The sequence below is a fragment of the Astatotilapia calliptera genome, chromosome 5, assembly GCF_900246225.1.
Source record: "Astatotilapia calliptera chromosome 5, fAstCal1.2, whole genome shotgun sequence".
Classification (NCBI taxonomy): Eukaryota; Metazoa; Chordata; class Actinopteri; order Cichliformes; family Cichlidae; genus Astatotilapia; species Astatotilapia calliptera.
Genome location: NC_039306.1, coordinates 6838854 through 6861978, shown reverse-complemented (window position 1 = coordinate 6861978; position 23125 = coordinate 6838854). Strand labels below are relative to the sequence as shown.

General features: G+C 40.5%; 3 protein-coding genes across 5 annotated transcripts; 2 read left to right on the top strand and 1 right to left on the bottom strand.

The window, feature by feature from the left end:
* The first annotated feature begins 177 nt into the window (after positions 1-177).
* On the top strand, positions 178-15942 carry ppp4r1l (protein phosphatase 4, regulatory subunit 1-like). Its single transcript, XM_026166922.1, has 20 exons — positions 178-255; positions 3171-3215; positions 3485-3614; positions 5607-5713; positions 5820-5962; positions 6077-6223; positions 7034-7141; positions 7650-7715; positions 7963-8121; positions 8599-8723; positions 9271-9776; positions 9861-10171; positions 11205-11291; positions 11428-11613; positions 12352-12513; positions 12730-12830; positions 13054-13174; positions 13596-13730; positions 14918-15059; positions 15485-15942. Exons 1-20 carry the CDS (start codon positions 249-251, stop codon positions 15628-15630), a joined length of 2934 nt encoding a protein of 977 aa, XP_026022707.1. The 5' UTR covers positions 178-248; the 3' UTR covers positions 15631-15942.
* Positions 15943-18822: 2880 nt separating this feature from the next.
* Positions 18823-20459, bottom strand: bcdin3d (BCDIN3 domain containing). Of its 2 annotated transcripts, XR_003272387.1 has the most exons (4): positions 20395-20459; positions 19931-20039; positions 19683-19729; positions 19471-19537 (listed from the first exon to the last, which is right to left on the bottom strand). XR_003272387.1 is itself a non-coding variant. In XM_026166919.1 (2 exons), the coding sequence occupies exons 1-2, from the start codon at positions 20132-20134 to the stop codon at positions 18998-19000; spliced, it is 744 nt and encodes a 247-aa protein (XP_026022704.1). In that variant the 5' UTR covers positions 20135-20199; the 3' UTR covers positions 18823-18997. The 2 variants fall into 2 exon arrangements, 1 of the variants encoding a protein (XP_026022704.1); XM_026166919.1 differs by lacking the exons at positions 19683-19729; positions 20395-20459 and having other exon boundaries at positions 18823-19537; positions 19931-20199.
* A 511-nt stretch (positions 20460-20970) lies between these two features.
* cox14 (cytochrome c oxidase assembly factor COX14) lies at positions 20971-23086 on the top strand. Of its 2 annotated transcripts, none has more exons than XM_026166920.1 (2): positions 20971-21131; positions 22626-23086. In XM_026166920.1, the coding sequence occupies exon 2, from the start codon at positions 22636-22638 to the stop codon at positions 22810-22812; it is 177 nt and encodes a 58-aa protein (XP_026022705.1). In that variant the 5' UTR covers positions 20971-21131; positions 22626-22635; the 3' UTR covers positions 22813-23086. The 2 variants fall into 2 exon arrangements, with proteins under 2 accessions (XP_026022705.1, XP_026022706.1); XM_026166921.1 differs by lacking the exon at positions 20971-21131 and adding an exon at positions 22342-22364.
* Positions 23087-23125: the final 39 nt, after the last annotated feature.

The window sequence follows — 23125 nt, the reverse complement described above, 5'->3', positions numbered from 1 at the left end:
TCCTTTTTTTTCTTTTGGAGATACACAAAGCCCTCCCCACAGGCGCTATTTTAATCTCACTTATGTCGAGTTTTTGCCCGAGATGAGTAACGTTTTTCGATATAGTTGTTTAATACGTAATTAACCAGTGAAAAGCAGCATCAGGAAGTACTTTCAGGAAGTAGTTTGCCTCAGTGTTTGAGTGACAGCTGTGCGGCGGTGACAGCCCACACGGGACGGCAGCCCGCAGAGCCGAGCCGACGCTCAAGATGGCAGGTAATGGCACTTTTTAACCCGAGTTTTCTTTAATATTTTGGCGCTGTGCTGGCATTTGTAAAGTGTTTTCGGGCAGTTGAGGTTTTTAGTAGTTAAATAACGGCTTCTGCTCCACTTCCTGTGTAGTACTGCAGGACGAAGTGGGAGAGAAGTCAAGCGAAAGGGCTAGACAAGCCATGTTAGCAAACTTAGCAGCATCTAGCAGGCTAAGCTAACGAAAGCTCCTTACGGGGTATCGAAATGGGTGACTTTGGGACTACACTGAATCATATATTTGCTCATTGCATGTAGATTACTTTTTTAGTCTCTTCAGACCTCGATGGGAGAATACTATGACCCGTGTTTATTATCGATCTGTTATCATAGCAAACGCGAGCGAGTTGACCTAGCCAACGTTAGCTGAGTTGCTAAAGTCATGATCAGCCATAAGCTGACCAAATCCTGTTTTACATCACAACAAAGGCGCGATGTTGTTTTGTGCCAGCGTGGTTTTTTGGGGTGTTGTTATATATATTATGCCGTTGATTATTCTACTCATGAAACGCCTCGTTTAATGTGTGATTTCGAGGTAGGCACTGTATTATATTTAGAGCACATTCCCTTGCTTGCCCAGCTGTAAACACTGGCTTCTCCTCATGGGACTTATTTCTGGTCTCTTCCGTTGACTACAAACCCCCCATCTGCTATTGTCCTATATCGAGGGCTGGGTGGTATTGAAAATAAACAGTGAGAGAAGGTCTTCTTGTGCTAGATAACATGATTACTCACACATTTGTTTTTGAAAATGTGCTAATTTGTAAATAGGGGGAAAAGAACTTTAAATGCATTTAGCGTAGGGCTGTAAATATAATTTTAAGCCATTATTATTTTTATGGATTTGGTACTTACTACTATTAAACGAATAAATCCCAACCAAAATATAATTCGACTTTTATCAAAAAATAAATAAATCTGATAATTACCTGTTCATTCATATATATATATATATATATATATATATATATATATATATATATATATATATATATATATATATATATATATATATATATTAGATTCGAAGATATTTATATATGTTAAGGAGCGAATATATAAATTAAACTGAATTGAATTGATCAGCTCAGGTCTTGCAGTTTGGAGAGGCATTGAGGCAAGACTCTAATGGTTTGGACATGCAGAGGAGGGGATGGTGAATATGCTAGATAAACGAAGTTAAAGATGGATCTGCGAGGCAGGGGGGGGAAGAAGACCACAGACAAGCTACATGGATGTAGTGAAGGAGGACATGTATGGTTGATGTGAAAGGAGGCTGGTTAGAGATAGTGTGAGATGAAGACAGATGGCGTGCTGTGGCGACCCATGATGAATATATATATATTTTCATCATATTTTGAGATATATATATATATATATCTCAAAAATACAGTTTTTACATTGCATTTTGCAAACTACTTTGCAGTTTATCATGACTACGTCTTTTGACTCTGCTGCATGTGATGCGGAAAGTGCTGAGCTGAGCCAACAGCCTAGCTGCTGTGCTGGAGAAACTGTTATGACAGCAATTCTGAATTATTGAGCCGTGTTTTTATATCGGCACATATCAGACAATACAAGTGCAGACCAGTATGACGCATATGAGACGGGTGACATGCCAATCTGGCCATATTCAAGATGTTTGGCATTATTCAATATGAGTTGCTTGAAATCTCTGATATTGAGCCAGTGGAAAAAAATAAAAACAAATAACTAAAATATCAGCTTGAATGGAGTGATAGGGTAAAGTTTAACCTGGAAATTGAATTTCCTATCAAGTAATTCTGCAATCATTAATCATGACCGTGTTATGTCTTTTTGCAAGATGAAAGAAAAACAAAAAGTGTATTAAGTGCTGTGGTTGGCTGCAATTGAATGCACAATGAGGGTTGGATTTATTGTATTAGGTACACCAAGCTAAAAAGAATGCAGTCCGATACAACCTTATACATTTTGTCATAATTAAGGATTTAATGTTCAGTTTAAGACGATCAAACTGTCTGTGCAGTTTGGAGGATGAAGGCCTTCATGTTATGCTATATGCATTGTAATAGATGATTGTTAAATCCATTTTCATCAGGGAGGATTGTCAGAAAAATAAATGCATTAGCATTTAATAGAGTGCAGTTTAAATAGCACCAAACTGACAATTGAATGATCTCACATCATGATAATAACCTGCATTGTTCATCTGTGCTTTTATGGATGTGCACTTGACCATTGCAGCTTATTAACTAAAGAAAACTGTGCAATGAAGCAAAAAATGAAATTATAAATTATTCTTGATCAAGAAAATTGGGGGTGGATATCAGTCAGTTTGTTTCTTTAATTGATTCTGTTCAATTTAATGTGTTAGGAGATCAAAGTAGGCCTAGACAGGTTTTCACTGTTAAACCAGCTTTTTTTATTATCACCTCTGTATCTGCTTGACCATGGTGTAGAATAAAGTTTTTTTTTTTTTTTTTTTTTTTTTTTTTTTAAAGGCTTGCACAAGATTAAAATGTGTGAAAGCCCCAATTGCCAGTTTGTGGTCATTGTTTTTTGCCAACACTGATGAATGGATGCTATTCTGATGAATTGCACAGTTTGTTACCTGTTTTTAACTGGAGTCTGATCTCAGCTCCCTTCGCTAATCACTGTGATAAGCATTGATTGGATTTGCTTCTCCTCCAGGCCATAGCAGTGACAATATCACTTGAATGCATCAAGTTTCGCTTTCACCAAGTGATGACATTAGGGAGACTACTGTGATTTATTGCTAGGAGACTTTGCCCCCTCTTAGTAATTGACTTACTCTAAATGTGCCATTCAGACCAGGGTGTCAATAAGAGATGGTTCTTCCGCCATGGATCCCTACCTCACTAACTGCCTTGTTATTGCAGGTCTATCTTTATACTTTGAAGATGGCCATGATGATCTGGATGATTGTAAGTATGCCAATAACACTGCACTAAAAATAGCGTACTATTGTAGAATTATTTAATTTCATATAACAGGAGCTTTGTTCAACAGGGTCCTAGATGGAAATACTTTAAAAAAGATCTATATATTTAAAGCTAGTTGACTCAGTACCTTTAGCCTGGCACTCTCACTACTGTTTTACCCATTGGCCATCATTTAGGCCCTTAGTATTTGAAGTCGTTTGAATAGTCATCCAATATGTATATCTAAAATCATCTTTATTTTGTTCCCACAGTTGGATTTGATGACTATGGTACAGAGTGCGACGGTATCCGCATCACAGCCTTCCTGGATGCAGGACAAGATAACCTTACTCCTCTCGGGAGGCTAGAGAAATATGCTTTCAGCGAGAATGTCTTCAACAGGTAAGCAGAGGCCCGTGGTCAAGCTGGTCATGCATTAGTCTGCAAAAGCAAAGAACATTTGTGGATAGGTTGACACACCATATTCTGCAATGTAAACACTGAGCAATAAATATTTTATGACTGAAAACTGACCTGCTGGCTTTGACCACAACTCAGATCTCACTTTACGACAATATTCTACAGCTACTAGAGCTGTCTTTGGTATTTGAAGCTCACTGAAATTATTTTAAACCAGTGGCTGCTATAAGGAACTTTGGAAGTAATTGTATGTATACTAAAATGCTTCAGTTTAGCTACTGTTTCCAAAATGTCTGTCCAAAGCTATCTTCACAGTAATGTATGTTTTCTCTTCTGAGCTGTCCGTCCATCCACAAGAAGCCCATGTAAATTTTCTCACTTAAAGCTTGTGTGTGGTAGTTGTATCAAAATTACAAAAGTATCTTATTTCCCGTATTTGATATAAAGTAAAATTTCTTTTGTTTTTTCCTAACTTAAAGAAGGATGAATTGACTTTGTTGGGTTTTGATGGCTAATGTGAACAGGTGCGTGGTCATCCAAACTTAGCAGCAAAACTGTAGACATGTCGGCATGATAAGTAGGGGTGGGGGGAAAAATTGATACTGTGTAGTATCGTGATATTTTGTTTGCTAATAATGTATCGATACAGGGACAGCAGAAATCGATATTTTGTTACAAAAAAAGTTTTTGTGGACTGGAACATGCTCTGACTTCAGAGCATGTTGATCAGCTCCTTTTTCTGAGCAAGAATCCTGACATTCCCTCACTGTCCAAATGTGTTTAACTTGTTTTTTGGCAGCAATAAACATGACAGTTTACTTATTTTAATTTAAGACATGTTTTATTTTAATTAAGTTTAAAACTTTTTTATGTAATGTAAAATTATATTTTGTTTTAGTTTACTTTCAAATTCTTCTGTTGCTGAAGGGGCTGCATAGTTTTCATAAATTGCATAGTTCAGAATAGCTATAATTGTACCAGATGGTTGCATTCAGTTAAGTTGGACTAGACTGTAATACAAACCGTTCAGTTTGTCAACAATAAAACTGACTGAAATGAGAGAAAGACTGAGTGCGAGGCTTTGATATTAGATAAAATGAATATTGATAAAGTTTACCTTTATGTACAGAATCTGAATATCGCAAAATATTTAAAAAAAATTGCAACAATATCGTATCGTGCGTTAAGTATTGTGATAATATCGTATCGTGGGATGTATGGTGATCCCCACCTCTAATGATAAGAATGTGTGCCAGTAGCATTACAACAAATTTTGAAGGTCTTATCATCAAGGAAACATGTGCAAATCAATGGAGGGGAGCGAGGAAACATCTGTTAAAAGTCACTTCTTGTATAAAAATCTTTAAGGAAATGTAGCCAGATATTGAGACAAACTTTTCATCAACTTTCCTCAGTTGGGAAATAGTTGCTTAAAAGACTTGTGGCAACATAAGGTTGCACTGAGATAGCCTTTTGTTTTCTGGCCTTCATTCAGAAGTCATCTCTAAGCCTTTTGTTATGGTTTTTTTTTTTTTTTTTAAACCCGTACTGTGAAGGACTTAACATAGAGCCCTGTGTGGAGGCTGGCTGTCTGGCTTTAGAGTGATTATTGTAATCCCTCTCTGTTATATGTTTAAAGGATATTTAGTTTAAGGTCTGTTTTTCTGTTATCAGTGTATAAAGGGGAGGTATTTAGTCTGACACAGGTCAGGTGGGTAAAAAAACAAAGCAGAATAATCAGAGGTGTCTCCAACCTCAAAAGCTGCTCGTGTCTCTACACGAACGCCTTACATTCCAGTCTTTATGCTTTTCATGCTCAGCTTTGCAGGGTTAAAGCTCTGCTGTCATTTCCTAATGCACGTGTGTGTAATGCACTTGACAGCTCTGTCAGTGCGGTGTGTCACGCTGTGTGCTTTTGAAACTTGTAGGTATTGGCAGGCAGTCCACTAACTTGAAGCTCTCATTGCTTTCTAGGCAAATCGTGGCTCGTGGCCTGCTTGATGTGCTTCGAGAGTTCAGTGACAATGAAAATGACTTTATTAGTGTCATGGAGACCGTTGCGAGAATGTCGGAAGATGGAGGTAGCTGTATTTTCGTTTTCACAGTATGTAGCTGTGGTTGCAGTTTATTCTATTTTATTTTTTTAATGTGGTGCATTAATGAAATATTGCAATTTGTGTAACTAAGAGCCCACAGTCCGAGCTGAGCTGATGGAGCAGATTCCTAACATCGCCATGTTTTTGCATGAGAGTCGGCCCAACTTCCCTGCTGCTTTCTCGAGATACTTGGTACCAATTGTTGTCCGGTATCTCACTGATCCGAATAACCAGGTAAGTCTGTAGACCTAAAGAAAACAAAAATAAGGTAATTGCAGAAATTCATATGAATTGGTATTGTTCGTTTGCCTTGTTTTGTTTTTAACCTCTGACCCTTGTATTTTTAAGGTGCGGAAGACGAGTCAGGCAGCACTGCTCGTCCTGCTGGAGCAGGGCCTCATCTCTAAAGCTGACATGGAGACCAAAGTTTGTCCAGTTCTACTCGACCTCACAGAACCGAGCAGTGACGATGACTACAAAATTGAGGCAGTGGCTGTAAGACAACACTGTATTTTAACGAAAAATGTTTAAAGAAATGTTGTAGTGGTTCTCAAACTGCGGGGCGGGGATCACCAGGAGAAAAGCGGGGAGTTAAACTACGTAAACTTTTATGTAAAATAACCTCTGTTTAACTCAAATTCAAGTTGAACCCTGTTTTGTGTGGTTATAATCAAGAATAGTAAAATATAAAAATTGTGATATGTGGAGCACACCAGAGGAATGTTTTAGTATTGTAGCTGGAGATTGGGCTTGATGTAGTACGGCAGAATAAAAACACTAAACTGGATTTAGGCTACAGGTGTAGGTGTGACTTAGCAGTTAAACCTGTGAAGTTCTGCCCAGGTAGAAACCTTCAGTGGTGTCTTTTTATTACATTCTGGGACAAGTTTCTAAATGGTTTAAAATGAGTAAATAAGGACAGCAATATCATTGTACAGCATAATTTAATCTAAAGGTACCAAAGTTAAGTGGATTTTCTTTTATTAGTGGCACTTTTAGCGCATAAGCGATTCACTAATTTACTTAACTCAAATCAGTTTTTTTTTCTCTTTTTTTTTTTTTTAAAACCAGATTCATCCCCCTGAAACCTTTTATCATATAAACACAAACCCCTTCCTTTACTATTTACTCTTAATAACCCAATTTTTATTTATTTTTGTTCCTTTTCAACCTCAGTGCACATCTTATTTCTCTGAGGTTTTCTGTTAATTTCATGGTTCAAGGTTAATAAAATGAACCAGTAAACCGAGACACACTCGGAGATTGTGATGACACTAAACTCTGTTCTTGTTCTTCTCTGTACAGATCATGTGTAAAGTTGTCACCATGTTGAGCAAAGACACAGTGGAGCACTTGTTGCTGCCACGTTTCTGTGAACTGTGCAGTGATGCCAGACTCTTCCAAGTGCGCAAGGTAACGAGCTCAACCCGAAGGTATCTTTAAAACTCAGAGATGACTTAAAGCAGATGTTTAGACTGAAGTCACAACTTTGACAGTAAAAATTTAATTGTGGTTCTGCTGTTCCATTAGTGTAAATCCAATCACTCATTGAGCTAACTTTAATTCGTTTATGTGCGGTAACTTAGCTTACACTGCGCTGTTGTGTATTCAGTGTGGAATTTTAATTGGCTGGCGTAACTGGTGCCAGTTGGGGAACACGATTTAGGAGCCGTAAAGGTAGTTTAACTTGGCAGATAGCTTGTTATAGAAACTTGTATAAAAAGCATTTTATAAAGCAATCTGCCTCAAGGCTGCACTCTGAATGAATCATACAAATCAGTACAGGTTCCTATTTGTGATATTGGGACTCAACTCTTTTTAAGATGCTGTTTCTTGGTACCTTCTTATTCATTCAGGAACATTATTTTTTTTACAGTTTTACTCTTAACACAGAGACATTGGTATCATTTTTGTATTACAGGTGTGTGCAGCCAATTTTGGAGAATTTTGTTCAATTGTAGGCCAGGAGGCCACAGAAAAACTGCTGGTAAGATGCCCAATACTGTTTTTCTCACAGATTCGGTGTGTAATTTTATGCTATTATGCAAGATGAAAGTTTAGTACTGTGTCCTTGAAGCTTTTCTTTAGATGTGCCTTATGAATTCGCATAAAGTGCCTTATGTTGTGTTAAACTGTTGTGTAATCAGAATGATGTTATGTAACGTTTGCACGTCAGTAGTTTCTTCATGGTTTAAGGTTTCAGGCTGTACTGATGTGACTTTATTTTGACATAGATGCCCAAGTTCTTCGACCTGTGCTCAGACAGCCTTTGGGGCATCAGGAAAGCCTGTGCCGAGTGCTTCATGATGGTCTCAAATTCCACCTCTCCAGAGGTGCGGCGCTCCAAATTGTCCCCCCTGTTCATCAGCCTCATCAGTGACCAGTCCCGCTGGGTAAGATACACAAACACATGAGGACAGAGAGGAAAATAACTTGGAAATGGAAGAAGGGGGGGGGGGGGGGGGGGATTTTGTTAAAATTACAATAACAATCAAGTGTAACGTCCTGAGTGGTGTGATGAAATTAGGGCAGTTGTTGCTTGGAGCTATCTTACATCCATCTTCCCTGTTTTCGATGCGGTATGCTTGCAACTTGTCAGACTTTCAAACTGGGACTTGAAATCAGAGTGTTGTCCTTTTGATGTGTCTAAAATTAAGAGCAGAATACACATTTTCTTCTGTGTAGCAGCACAGGATCATCATCTAACCAGATCCACAAGCTGTGTGTGTGTGTGTGTGTGTGTGTGTCTTTTTGTTTCTGAGCTTGCAGTTTGTGTACTATCTTTTGAGGGTATTTCTTACCTCATCGTTTCTAAGACTGATAAAATTTGAATGATTGGCAAGACAAATTTCTATATACTCCACTTTCAGGTACGACAGGCGGCTTTCCAGTCTCTGGGGCGCTTCATCTCCACCTTTGCTAACCCATCCACCACAGGCCTTCACTTCAGAGAGGATGGTGCACTACTAGAGGTCCCCAGATGTACATCTGACAGGTAAGATCACCTGTTTATCACTGCTATAACAAGAAGCATTAAGAGACTCAGAAATGTCCTTCTTTTGTCATGTCCACATAGTTTAAGACGAAATGCGTATGTCTCGAGTCGTGTCTTCTTAGGTCTGGATGTTTAGGCCATTAAGTAAGCTGTGAAATGTAGTTCAGGCTGTGATTATATCAACATGCAGGAGGTTTGAGTTTGGTCTTGGCACAGACGCTTCTGACTGTTGCATCATCAGTTAAGTGAATCATGGTTTGAATTCACTGGGTGTGACCTGAATGGTTCAGTTTTCTTTTCATTTTTTTATCAGTTTTTATGTGGAGGGGAAAAAATGTCAAATAAATGGAACAGATTTTATTTTTTATTTTTATTTTTTTCTTCATGAATCCTCAATCTTCCATTAAGCTTTTAAGTGTGCTTCTGTTTACAACTTAAAAAAAATCTGTCGGAGGTAAAAGGCAATTGGAAACATTTAACTGCTGGCTTTGAATGGATGCATCTACTCAAAGTTATCTACAATTTCTTTTTCTCTTCCTCATTTCAGCGGCTGTTCCCTAAACTCCCTGAACTGCTCTGACATTAGCAGCTGCCACACAGAAAGAACCATCACCCACACGCCTCCAAACCAGGACGGGCGCGCCACGCCGTCACCAGAACATGTGTCAACAGCTGACAGCGAGGAATTGCACAACTTTGATAACAGCCACACCTTAGTCCCTGAAGAGATGCATGGCAGTTTCACCCACACAAACAGCAGTGATAGCCCGACAGCTACAAACAACGCTAAGAACACGAAAGAGGCGGAACAGACAGACGAGAACTTTAATTCTTTTCACTATTGGAGGTCTCCTTTACCTGACATCAGCGGGGAACTGGAGATGCTGAGTTGTCAAAAAATGGAAGAGGTAAAGGAGGAAAAGAGAGAAGAAGAGGAACCTACAGAGAATTGTAATGATTCCAAGTCTAACCATGGCAAACAAGCTACCAGCGACCAGATCCAGAAGGTTTTGGACTGTTTGCAGCCACACATGGATGACCCCGATGTACAAGGTAAGGATACGCAGGTAGAATATCTTTTGTCTTTTTGTACTGAACTGGCATGTAGATTCAGCTTTGCATGTAATTCGCCTCCAGCTCAAGTTCAAGTGTTGTCGGCAGCTCTAAAGGCAGCCCAGCTCGACAGTCCGACAGACGACAGCCCGACTGAACCCCAGCCAGAGCTTCAGCCAGAGCTTCAGACTGAAAACGGTGCAGACAGCCCTTCTGCAGAGAGTGAAAGTTTGGAGGTTCAGTCAGAGATAGAGGTGCAATCCACAGACGAAGAGCAAATGTCAAAAACTCCCACATCCTCAGAGTCGTGCCCCATCCAGGAGCAAGGAGACGAGGAAACGCAGACGGAGCCACTGGAAAACCAGGAGCAGTCTCCTCCCAACTCCCCCGTTCTGGTACGAGCCAGTGACTGTCAACTAATGTGACTGGATTTTTCTTGATGCAAGTAGTTGACAGTATTTTCACACTGCTGTAATGCATACTCTATTATTGCAGCTAAACTAAAACTAGGTGTGAGCTAGAACGTCTGTTCTGTCTTGTGGCATCACTGATGATCAGAACATGCATTTCTGTGTGTTTTCATTCGTGAAGTTAATGTTTGTTCTGCAGGATTTGATAAAGAAATGAAATGCCAAATCAAGTCAGCATTTTTTCCCTTTACTTTACATTTAGCTTATAATTCCATAAAAATTATAGAAAGAAACCCAACACTCAGTGATTCATTCCCTTGTGAGCAAGCTTTTGGTTGCTGGAGGTTTTTTTTCCTCCTCGCTGTCTGGTGGCAGCGAGGAGGAAAAAGCCTCCAGCAGAGCCAGGCTCAGGAAGGGTTGGTTGTCTGCCACGACTAGCCGGGGGCTGGATGGGAGGAAAGAGAAGGGGAAAAAAAAAAAATAGAAGGATGTAAAGATGTGACGCTTTTAGGAAAGGACACAAACTGAACAGCCAGCTTATTGTGCTGCTTAACCCCAGCTTGGAGTCGCATTTTTATTAAGGAGCTGCAAGTCAGGTTAAGGTTGCTGTAGCTCAAAGCAAAAAGGCACTGCATAATTTTATATTGCTGTGCCAGTGTTGTTGCTATTATGATCAGTGTTGCTCTAGGAGGTCTGCTGGATCTGACCGCTCATGTTATTTGCATTGTCATAGGTTTGCAGCTCAGGGGAAGAGATTGCACTGGGCAATTAGAAAGCCTTTAATACATTAACATTGTGAAAGGCTCAGTTTAAACTAGAAACTGTTTTTTACTTTACGTAATCAAGTGTCTCAAGTCCAGCATGGGTGCGTCTGATATCAAAGGCTCCAGAGCTACATTGTAACTGTTTTTACAAACAGCTGTAACTGATTTCGACCTGGTATGAATTGTTTTTCTCCAGTACTTGGTGCACGTCTGCGATCATTAACAGTATCTGTGTGAATTTGTCATTTCCTCAGGAGTCTGAACTAATTGAGAGTATGGAAGAGGAGGGAAAGGATGACTCCCCTCACAGTCCATTATCTGAGGATAAGCCTAAGGTCCAGGTGAGTCAGCAATGATATTTTCCAACCTATAAATATTGATCGCCATCTAAGAGTTGGTATTGATTAGCACTGACATGGATTAGTCGCTATGCTTGCCTGCTGCTCTGAGTGCAAACGCATTAATCTTCGTTTCCAGAACGTGATCCCGCAGCAGCTGCTGGATCAGTACCTCTCTATGACGGACCCGGCCCGCGCCCAGACGGTGGACACGGAGATCGCCAAACACTGTGCCTTCAGCCTGCCGGGGGTCGCGCTTACTCTGGGTCGCCAGAACTGGCACTGCCTCAAAGATACATATGAAACGCTCGCTACTGATGTGCAGGTAGTAATGCAAACATGAAAGGAAGCACAGGGTTATTTTGGGATTAGATTTGCTGTGTGACTCTAATAGGACAAACAACACCACATGAGAAATCTAAGCTGCCACACTAAGCTGTCACTAACTGACAAAGAATATGTTGTTTGGATTTTGGAGCTCTGGGATTTCTGCCAGACGTTGAGAGCTACTGTGCCGTGTCAGTGGTCAGCTAACTGGAAGCAGACTCCTTGCAGTGTTGAATTTTTATATGCTTCTTATAAGGAAGAGAAGGCAAGAACACAAACAATGACTAAACTTTATTTTGATGGATGACTCTTAAGCATTTCAAGACTACTAAAGTAAATTCTGGATGTGTCACGTGTGGGTTTTTTTTTTTTTTTTTTTTTTTTTCGACCACAGTGTTGGTCTGGTGGCTTAAGATTTCAACATGTTCCTCTCATGAGTGTCAGTTTCTGAATGACATTTAAATGAGACCTTAACGCAACAGTGTTGGTGTACTTCAAAGAGCAGTGATTGTGACAGCACTCACACTGTTACCCTTTATTTCCTCACAGCACTGAATGTCTCTATAAGCATTAATGTAAGGTTGATGTTTTTCAGTGGTTTAAGTTTTTCTTAGTAATTTGATTGTGTTTTTTGATGTGGAAAAAGAAGCTAAAAGGATGTTTTATAAGCCGTTTCCTTGTTCATGGATGGTGTTATAATCCTTTTATGGCCCTTTCTCTCCTCCCTCGCTCTCAGTGGAAGGTGCGGCGTACACTGGCTTTTTCCATACACGAGTTGGCGGTTATCCTGGGGGACCAGCTGACAGCAGCTGATCTGGTACCCATCTTCAACGGTTTCCTCAAAGACTTGGATGAGGTCCGCATTGGTGTGCTCAAACACCTTTATGACTTCCTGAAGGTAAGATTACAGGTTCACTTACTTCTGGATCAAGTAAGATATAACTTTGGTTCAGCTGTGTTGACATTCACACTTCTGAAATGCTTTGTTTTTACAGCTCTTTGATTTTTAGCACACTCGGTGGCAGAATTTTGTCGTTTCCAGTAAAAACTGAGCCATATTGATAGGCTAGCTCTCTAATTGATCTGCTCTGTGTTCATCTTGTTGTTGTTGTAGCTGCTGCACGCAGACAAGAGGAGAGAATATCTGTACCAGCTGCAGGAGTTCATGGTGACGGACAACAGTCGCAACTGGAGATTTAGATACGAGCTGGCAGAGTATGTCGTCTTTTCTTCCTACTGTCAGGATGAAAAGCTGGAAACACATTTAATTTTAAGCTAACACTCGTTCAGATAGGCTCACATTGTTTTACTGTTTAATTCTGCTCTTGCTGTTTGATTTAACTTCATTGCTCTTAAATTGTGATTCACTTTTTGGTTGATTGTACTAGCGTGTACCGTGTATTTGAGTGAAGCACTCTGCTCCTTTCCCCCTCTGCAGACAGCTGATCCTGATCATAGAGCTGTACAGCCACTATGACGTGTATGATTACCTCAGAGAGATAGCGCTCACACTCTGCTCTGATAAAGTCTCCGAGGTCAGGTGGATCTCTTACAAACTGGTAAGCTTACTTTTTTTTGTTTGTTTGTATTTAAAAACCTTCCACCCTGGATGATTTTAATGATGATTGGTGGGGGGCAGCTTTGGCAGCTTGTAACACATAGCGAGGTCAGCAGAAACTCTGGAAACTTTAGAGGAAATGAATCACTCAAATGGAAGTGTTCATGCGTGGCCTGTGACCGATGAAGTAACGTCCTGATGGCTGTGTTTGATCATCTTGGCTCATCTCCAAGGACACAGTACAGTCGACAGATTAACTGAGGGGAAACCTGTACCGCCAAGTTCTTGTTTGTGTAACAAAGACAAATTCATAATCATGCTAAATATAGATTGGCTTTTCCTTTTAGATGCACTGCAGAGGGAAAAAAATGTAAGTTGTTTTTTTTTCTCAGCAACTCACTCGTCAACTCTTGTGTTCTCAGGTGGTGGAGATCCTGCAGAAGCTTTATGCTTGCGGGGCTGATGACCTTGGCCTGAACTTCATCAACGAGCTCACTGTTCGATTCTGCCACTGTCCCAAGTGGGTGGGGAGGCAGGCCTTTGCCTTTATCTGCCAGGTGGGTAATGCTCATCTCAAGTGTCCCAGTTCTCTCGGCTTTAAATGTCTGTAACTGCATCAGTGACTGTCCATGCTGCTGCTGCTGCTGCTACTGGGAAATGGAATAAAATAAATTAAGTGACAAACCAGATGCCATTTGGAGCTTTGAGGTAAAACAGCCTTCAAGCTGCATATACACGAAGTGTTGAAGCTGACAGCCAGTCATTTAAGGATATTCCAGGCTCTGGTTGCCTAGATAACCTTCTACTAGATTTAGTCCTGGTCAGATGGCAATCAATGATATCCTGTGTGCTTACTGGTGACCTCTTCAGTCACTCACCTGGAAATTGTTTATCTCTGGTCCCACCCATTTCCTGTCGCCTGTGGTTACGTGACCCATAGTCACTGGATGTCATGTAATGTCATTCACTTGTCGGCTTGTCACTTCCTGTTAGGACAAAGCTGAAGTGCCATTTATAAAAGGTTTTTGGGGGAGGGGCATCCCCAAGGAGGTTTGTGAAAAATCACAAACTATGTAATAGAATTATTCCCTTAAAACTACTTTTGTTAATTGGAGTTAAAATTACTGAAGCAGAGCAGGCATTTAGTTTATCAGATGAACAGGAAATAACAGGAAAATTGCAGACCAATCACAGTTGACCCCCCCCCCCCCCCCCCCCCCCCCCCAATCCCCAAAAGGCTTGTTCTGACCAAGTGGGGGGGAAAAAACAGTTATTGTTCCTGGATAATGTATAATTTACTTTCAATAAAAACCTTTGTCCATTTGAATGCAGTGAAAATTTGTCTTAAACGTGTCTCTTAATGTAAACAAATGAAAAAAAAAAACAAAAAACATAAGCATGTACATGTCACATGTATATAAACCTCATTATGAATTGTTAATCATGTTAATGTTTAATGTAATACTACATTAGAATTCACAATCTGGTTTTTAAATTGTTATGATGAAATGTGAGCTTTCTCCTGGTGTGTGATTGTTTTAAATGGACAGACGATACATGCAATAGCAGTGGTTGTTTCATGTCATGTTCACGTCGCATAAGAGATGTGCAGTGACATGAGCCTGTTTGTCAGCTTTTCTGTGTGGTCAGATGCTTTCGTTATGTTGCTGCATCACCCTCACTGAGTGCATTTTGACTCACTACTTCCTGCATTTGGTTTGCTCTTGCCAAATATTTCCCATAGGCCGTAGTGGAGGAGGATTGCATGCCCATGGAGCAGTTCAGTCAGCATCTACTGCCCAGCCTGCTCAGCCTCTCATCAGACCCCGTGGCAAACGTCCGCGTCCTGGTAGCCAAGGCTCTACGACAGAGCGTGATGGAGAAAGGTAATCCATAAAAAAAAACTGACTATCTAAAGGTTTTCATACTTCATCAAGAAAAAGTACAGGGCATAATTGTAAAGCTGTCAGCATTCGGTTTTACAAAGTTAACCAACAGCATGGCGTGAGATGTTGGTACACTTGTAGATTTTTGAGCTTTGGGCAGAATCAGGGGTGTCTTTTTTTTTTTTTTTTTCCCTCTGTTATCATCATAAGCTTTTGGTCATAACATACTTCTCCCTTTGAGTGTATTAAATATGTTTTTATGTTGGTAACTATATTGAGCTCTGAGATTTAGGTGAGTCGGTGTTGTGACACTGAAGTTGCAGTTGCTTTGTTTCTTAAAGTCAAAGTTACTCTCCCTTCAGCACAAGCTCTGGTCATTTGCTCATAACTTTTGATTCTTCCCACTAACTGAGTTTTGTGTCCAGCGTACTTCAAGGATCCGGGCTGTGCTTGCGCTGACGAGCTGGAAGAGACCGTGATGGCTCTGCAGTCCGACAAGGACCGGGACGTCCGCTTCTTTGCCAGTCTGGACCCAAACAAAGGCTTGATAGACACAGCCCCCCTGATCTAGCCTCGGCTCTCCCCCTCCAAGCCCTGTTACAGCCCACCTGCCTGTCTTACCTACCTGTTTGTTTGACTGACACCCAGTCAGTTGTAAACTGCAACACCAGCACCTGACCAGATTCCCCAGCCGCTCGCCTGCTGGGCAGATTCACACCGACGACCACTTGAGAAACGATGGCAGATGTTCAGGTTGCTACGTTAAAAGTATGAGCATGCTCAGACACCACAGCTCTGTCTCTGGTTGGGCAATACAAAGCGCACATTACCTTCACAGCAACAACAATGAGGAGAAGAATAAAGAAAAAAAAAAAAAAAAAAAGAGCAAACTTGTGAATTTTCATAAGATGAGCAGGACTCAGACGTCAGCTGGACTGCTTTGCGTCAAGCTGCCGTATTTTACACCTGAACTTTCCCTCTGCCTCCTCCACACTAACATCGACTCAGTCCCCAAACACAGACTTGTAAAACTACGACAGGCTCTCTGTCTCCAAAGCTAATTCTAAGCTTGACTATGAAATTGAGGTTTTGTTCTTGTGTCTTTTTTTTTTTTTTTTTCTTGTGAATTTCTTAACGAACAAGCGGGCGAGGCCTGCCTGACTCTGATGTGTGCACTAACTCAGGGGGACTCATCTGAATCTCAACAGCATTATTAGCTTACACATTAAGCAGAAGCTCCTGGATCCCTCATGGAAAGAAAACAAAAAACAAAAAAATCTCCAGCAGTCTGAGCAGCAGACCAGCCAAACCAAGTAGCTCTGCTGGTGTCTCGCGCCTCAGTTCATCTTAAATGCCTGTTGTCTCAGACATCCTTTTGTCTTCTAAGATGTCCTCTGGGTTATTGTCTGTTCACTTCTAGCTTCTCATGTTTCTCCCCCTCTCTTTCACCTGGTCTTCATGGGCCACTAAAACCACTACTGCTGCACAGAAGTAAATGCGATTCTGCCACTCAGCGTAACTCAATTAAATTCATATCTTTTATAAAATAACAATGACCTAATGAACTTTTGATTGCTTCCCTGCTCCGTGTCTGTTAACCAAAAATGTGACACAAACTGTCTCCCAAAGAGCAGGAGGCTGATGAAATACCTCTGCTTGGACATGACTGGCCAGTGTGAGGAGCATCTGTGGTTCAAACAGGCTCTGAATGTCCTCAGTTGGTGATTTATTTTATTTTTTTCCCCTGTGGTGTTAACTCAGACATTAATAACAAGGGCTCATGAAATGACACAGGGTGATGCAAAACTCAGAGAGAAGAGGAAGAAAGCAAGCACATTGATGGATGATTTTTTTTTTTTTTTTTGGCATGTTTTTTTTCCCCCCTCAAACTTTGTGTTTGTGTGCGTGTGTGTGTGTGTGTGTGTGTGTGAGATTGTGTGCGCGCGTGTTTAAAGGTCCATTTCACTTAAGGTCGACCTCCTGATATTGAGTTGTGACCACGGTGGTGTTCAGTGGATCCGACTGACCGGTTGTAAATTAGGAAATAGGAACGGCAGTGTTAGTAGGCTAAAAAGATGCCTGATCATTGTTTCCCTGTCTCGGTGGAATTATTTCAAGTATGAGATTTTTCACAATTTTGGACAGCTTTGAACCTGTGGAAAAAACATTATGGAACCAAGGCCAGTGTAGTCGGGTTTTCACCCGGTTTGAGATGAGTTATAAATATTGGGAGCAGTCACCAAGTCACTTTGTAGTCTCTCAAGCTTGTCTGTTCTTCCTCTCTTGTATATGGTAACCCCCCCCCCCCCTTTTTTTTTCTGTTTTTTTTTTTCTGTTTTTAGCTTAGAAATAAGTTGAAAACTTAAATCGATTGTGGTGTGTGAGCTTTGCATCTCAAGTCCTCCTTCCTTTGAAAGGAGAGCTCACTGCAGTAATGGCGGTGTCCACTCATCTGTCTGTCTGCAATTTGTGTCCCATCTCATTTTTTTTTTTTTTTTTTAATGTAGAACAGTTAATATATACATTTTATGAGAATTATTTTTCTTTTTCAATTATGCACCACTGTTCAAAGATTTTATATCCTAACTTTACAAAATTTACAACCTTTGTAATATTCAATGGTTTCTTTTAAAAAGACATTTTATGTAATGTTATTTTTAGTATTCTGTAATTAAAATTATGAAAATTACAATGCTGTGTTGGTTGCTTTGTTTTGCCGTTATTGTCTGCTGTGGTTCAGTCATACAAGGTTAATCTGTTGTCCAACATTTAAATGTTAGTTAATGGCTAAAACATTTCCTGGAAATGAACAACAAAGGTTTGAACCACGTAAACAACTGAGCAATCCGATATTAGATGTTTAGATCTCAGCCTATACTGATTTATATGGAGTAAAAGGAAAATCTGACAACTAGTATCAGCTGATGTTCTTATACACTCAGTGGCTACTTTTTTTTAGATCCACAGGTTCTTCACGCAAATATCAATTTGGTCAGTCACATTGTAACTGTGTCATGTAGACATGAAGATGATCTGTTGAAGTTCAAATTGAGCATCAGAATGGAGAAGAAAGGTGATTTACGTGACTGAGTGAGGCTTAGTTGTTAGTGCCAGACAGGATGGTCTTTCATAGTATTTCAGAAACTGGTCATGTACTGGGATTTTTCTCTCAGTTATCTCTAAGGTTTACAGAGACTAGTCAGAAAATATCCAGTAAACTGTTCTCTAGGCTAATGCTAGAGGAGAATGGATAATATTCTTCCAGCTAATAGGCAACAGTAACTTAAATAACCAAGGTCTGCAGAAGAGCAACTCTGAACGCACAATGTGTCGAACCTTGACTACTTCAGCACAAGACTACGTTGGCTGCCACCTCTGTCAGCTAAGAACAGAAAATTACAATTTATACAGACTAACAAAACATTAGAAAAACATTGCCTGGTCTGAGTCTTGATTTCTGCTGCAACATTTAGAAGAAAGGGTCAGAATTTGGAAGAAATCCTAGATCCATCGTTAAGGGTGGTGGTGAAATCGTGCGGGAGGATATGACTCCAGCACAATGATCCATCTGGCATGAAGAAATAAGACTGGGCTGAATATTAAATGTGTACAAAAAAGCGCATTTGATAGTACAGGCTTGATTTCAGGATGCTGTAGCTAGAAGTGTTTTGGACTGATGATGTCATTAAAGCTGTAATGTGTAAATTGCCACAAATTTCTACCACTTATTATCCCCCCACCCCAACACACACACAGGTACATATACACTTGCTTGCACTCTTAAGAGCACAAAGTCTATTTATTATCACTTCTTTAAAATCTTTAGATTTGAAGCAGCAATTTTCTTTAAAAGAAACAAACTAATTGCTGATTAATATCAATCTGTCTTTGTGGTTTCTGCTGTCCTTCCTGCTGATGGGAACTCCTGACAGAGCCCCTCACGTCTTTCTGAAAAGCAGCAGCTTACGGTCCCATGCAGTGCTGCCAAAGCTCTGGATTAGCTCCATGCCACAGTGTCTTTCTAGGTGTTCCCTGGCATGATCTGCCACATCCCCTCGGATCTTCAGGGTCTTAAAGTGGTCAAAGTCCGAGCGTCCCAGCTTCCTCAGCCGCCGGGCTGCAGAGCGATAACACTTCCAGGGCTGGGCCTCCAGCAGAAGGTGCTGGCTCATGGAGGACAGGCGAGAGAGCAGCTGCAGCAGGCCCAAGTCTCCGTGGTTTAAATGGACCCACATGGTCACAGCTAGACACAGACACAAGTGGAAGTGAGAGCAGCCGTGCAGGCTGAGGTAGTCCTGCAGCTGGTTGGTGTCTTTGGTGATGTCGAGAGGGATGAAGGTGATTCTGCTTGGCAGAGGGTTTATCTCCTCCGCTCGCTGAACTAGAGTTTCATCCAAGTCGAAGCCCAGGAGGTGAACTTTCCTCCTATCAGGCTGTTCCTCAGGCACCAGATGTTTGTAGAAAGCTATGCTCAGTTCCTGCCGTTCAGTAGGTGAAAGGAAAGAAAGAGGACAGCTGTTATAGAGCTGACAATTTAAAGTGATCCTTAAAGATCAGCCTCTAAATCTGTTTTAAAGTGTCTCTGAGGAAGGTTTTTAAAGATATAACGTCACCAGAACTTACGTAATGGGTGTGATCCCTTATATCCAAACCTCTGATAAGTCATTCAACTAAAACAAATGTGGTATGAGGACAGAAATTTACATTTAATTATTAGTCTGGATTATAAAAATGAGTCTAAAAGCAAATATGAGCATTTATGCATAATCGAGAACATATCAAAAAGTCCTGCCTATTTAAAGGGGGCCACTTAGGGATATGGCCTAAATCATTAGTATGTATGCATGAAAAAACAACAGAGGTGGACTTACCCCTGAGTTACAGCCCACGTCCACGATCAGCGTGGTCTCATCACTGTATCCTAAATCCCTGAGCAGAGCCGGTGGAATCAGACTCAGGCGGTTCTCCGGAGGGTTGAAGCTGTAATAATTTATGAAGTTACCGTAAGGAGCGGCGCCAGGATCGTTTATTTCATCGTCAGCATCAGCCTTGCTGTTCTTCGAACAGGTTGCCATTGTAATATGTGCGTCCCCTAAATGACTCCGGGTAGAAAACAGTGCTGACCGAACTGTTAACTTTATTTAGTTAATTATTTAAAGTTAAATAATATCAAACTAAACTCCTTGTAAGTAAGATCATTTATTAAAAAAAAAAGTACCAAAATGGCTACATATAGCTAGCATATGATCGATAATGACGCTGTTTTGTTTTTAAGTGAATAGTGTTGAACAGTTTCCAGAGTTGAAGTCTAGCACAGTCGCTTAATGGAACTTACTTACTCAAGGGCTCTGGGTTCTAGGAGGCAGGGGTGAGCCAAGGTGGCAACAAGCTGACGTTCAGCCTGACGCCATGGTAACGGTAGCCTCTGATACGGTCTCTGCGTCTACAACAGGGATGTCAAACTCATTTTACACAGTGGGACACATATACAACTCAGTCGGATCTATAGCGGACTGGACAAAAAACAGGATGTGTTTTTTCTTTGGTTTTGTATGAATGGCCACGGGGAAGCTCTACGCTTCCGTATAAAATAGTTGATCACATTTTACTTACTTAAAAAAATAAAAATAAACATGCAGTTTAATTTTGTAGACCACTAAAATTCAACTTATATGATCCTTCTCTAACGTAACAATATTTCACAATTAAAATGCTGTTATTATTATTTATTTATTTTTACCAGGCCATTTTTATTTGTTTCACAGTTTAGCAACTAGCCCTGCCTTTTGTCCCACAATGCACCTTCACTGTAAAATGTTCTTCTGAAATAAACCGTAGCGTCTTGATTAAGTACTACAGGGGAAATATCTAAAAACTCAGAGATTCACTCTGTGTGCTGCCGCAAACACCCCCCGTAAGTAGGTGGCGCGCTGCTGTTTTGCCAAATCAAGAGAAATGTCTCATTTGAGTGCCCGTACCTGCACCTTACGAAAGCGAGTCCGCTAAAGTAGCATAGCAGCTGTGCTGACATTGAGAGTGATAACGCAGGATAGCACAGTCTTATAACTCCAGGTAAGAAAAGACAAAAGTGTTGACCACGAGAGCTTTTTCGAGTCGTGTATCGGTTGTTAATGCGCACGCACAGAGCTGGACAACAGCTGTTTTTGAGCTCATTGACAGGGAGGAGATAACTTGTCCTGTCTGAGAATGAAAACAGCTCCCAGGTGTCCAGCCAAAAAGTGATTTCCGGTGTTCCACGTTAAATGTTTTTTACGTTAACTGGTTAGATTTGTTTATATATTCCACTGTACCACATTCTGCATGTTACACGGCTACCAATCCAATCAATGTGTGTCATTAAATCTGTTTATTTTAAATGCTAACACCCCAAATTCTTATTAAATAATCGAGTTCACTTGTAAGGTGCTCTGTAGCCATCTCCTCTTTTTAAATCCAGTTTGTCGTTTTTTGTTTTTAACCCAGATTAGTGACTCTGATTGGGAACAAAAGCTCCAGCAGCTCAGCGCGGGGGAAACAAGCTACATTTGCTTATTTTGTGCAGAATATTGTGGTGAAATTACCTTTTACTGGGAAGGCAGCAGGTCATGTTAAACTGTGACTATCACCAATTAACGTGGGCGTGTTTCCTAAATCAGCAGCATGTGTTTAACTGCGGATCTAACATCTGGAACTCGGGGATGGAATATGTAAACAAATCTTAACCATTTAGCCTGTATTTAAACTGTTGGAAGTTACTTGTTATAATCTATCAAACATATCTCTCTTTTTGAGGCAGAAAGAACAATCCTGCCACAGGTTAGATGTTGTAGTGCGTTTCTTGTAAAGTAAAAAGTTGAATTAACTGTAACAATGTGTTTTTCAGTAGAAACATAGGCAAAAGGGCAGCTTACACTTCTGTAAAAATACTTTAAGTGGCAAAAAAGACTTGATTGATTCTAATGTTGAACAGAGAAAAGGCACTATAATGCAGAGTCATCAGGAAACTAAAAAAAATATACTTTCTATATAGCACTTTGTAAATCCTGTTGACTCCAATGTTTACCAATATAAGATATTAAAGATACAAAAGCCTTGGCAGGAATAAAAACTAAAAGATTTAATGCCTCACTGCCTCCAGGAGGTCCTGAGACTTAATTAATTTGTAATTAAGGTTTTTGCTGGTGTGATTGGTAAAGCTGAGCTTGTTTGTGTGACAAGCAGGAGCAAATGTTTTTGATAAAATCTCAGTCATCTTGTTCCAGCTTGTCCAGTCCAATGGTGGGAAGTATCAAGTACTTCTCAATAGTTGAGTATTTCCATTTTAGTCTACTACTTGTCAGGAACATGCGGGTTCAGTACTTATATTTAATGCACACGTATAGTAAAAGGTGTGGATGATGGTGATAATGTTGGGAGTATTTATCAAATTAACAGATAACAAATATTCTCTCTTTAATAACTGACTTCAAGTTCTTGATTTAAGAACCAGTGATGTTTGCAGTGTTGTCACTGGTTACTTTTCAGCTTATGAACCCATTTTAATCTCTTGTTCCTGATTTCCTTCAGGATCCCCAGCATGGTAACAGGAAAGCGGCTCGCAGACATCGGCTATCGGGCATTTTCTGCCTCGATGATGCTGCTGACGGTGTACGGGGGCTACCTGTGTGCAATGCGAGGGTACCGCTACATGGAGAGGCAGAAGCAGCTGAAGCTGGCAGCAGAGAACCAGGATCCTGAAGTCATCAAAGACTGACAAAAGCTCTGCTTTTTGCACACATGTGGACATTTCTCATTCCTCCTCGTCTGTATCCAGCAGCGAATCGTGATGTTTATTCTTCAGAGGACACTTGTGTGATTCCAGCAAGGGCACGGCCCCCTTAAAGACGAGGATTTGTTTATAAAGCTCCCAGAAAATTAACCACGAGCATATTTCCATCACTGGCTTCTGTCAAATTCATTCGGAGCTGCACTATTTCAGGAATAAGATGTAATTGTTTGTATTATATGACATTAAATGCATTCAGCTACACAGTGTTGTGTAATATATTGAAATAGGATTCAAATAA

Bases quoted from the DNA above. Each gene is read 5' to 3' on its own strand.
- ppp4r1l (XM_026166922.1), top strand. The intron at 5,963-6,076 runs GTAAGTCTGTAG...TGTATTTTTAAG, and splicing joins TCACTGATCCGAATAACCAG to GTGCGGAAGACGAGTCAGGC. The intron at 13,731-14,917 runs GTGGGTAATGCT...TATTTCCCATAG, and splicing joins CCTTTGCCTTTATCTGCCAG to GCCGTAGTGGAGGAGGATTG.
- cox14 (XM_026166920.1), top strand. From the start codon at position 22,636: ATGGTAACAGGAAAGCGGCTCGCAGACATCGGCTATCGGGCATTTTCT.
- bcdin3d (XM_026166919.1), bottom strand. From the start codon at position 20,134: ATGGCAACCTGTTCGAAGAACAGCAAGGCTGATGCTGACGATGAAATA. The intron at 19,538-19,930 runs GTAAGTCCACCT...ACTGAACGGCAG, and splicing joins ACGTGGGCTGTAACTCAGGG to GAACTGAGCATAGCTTTCTA.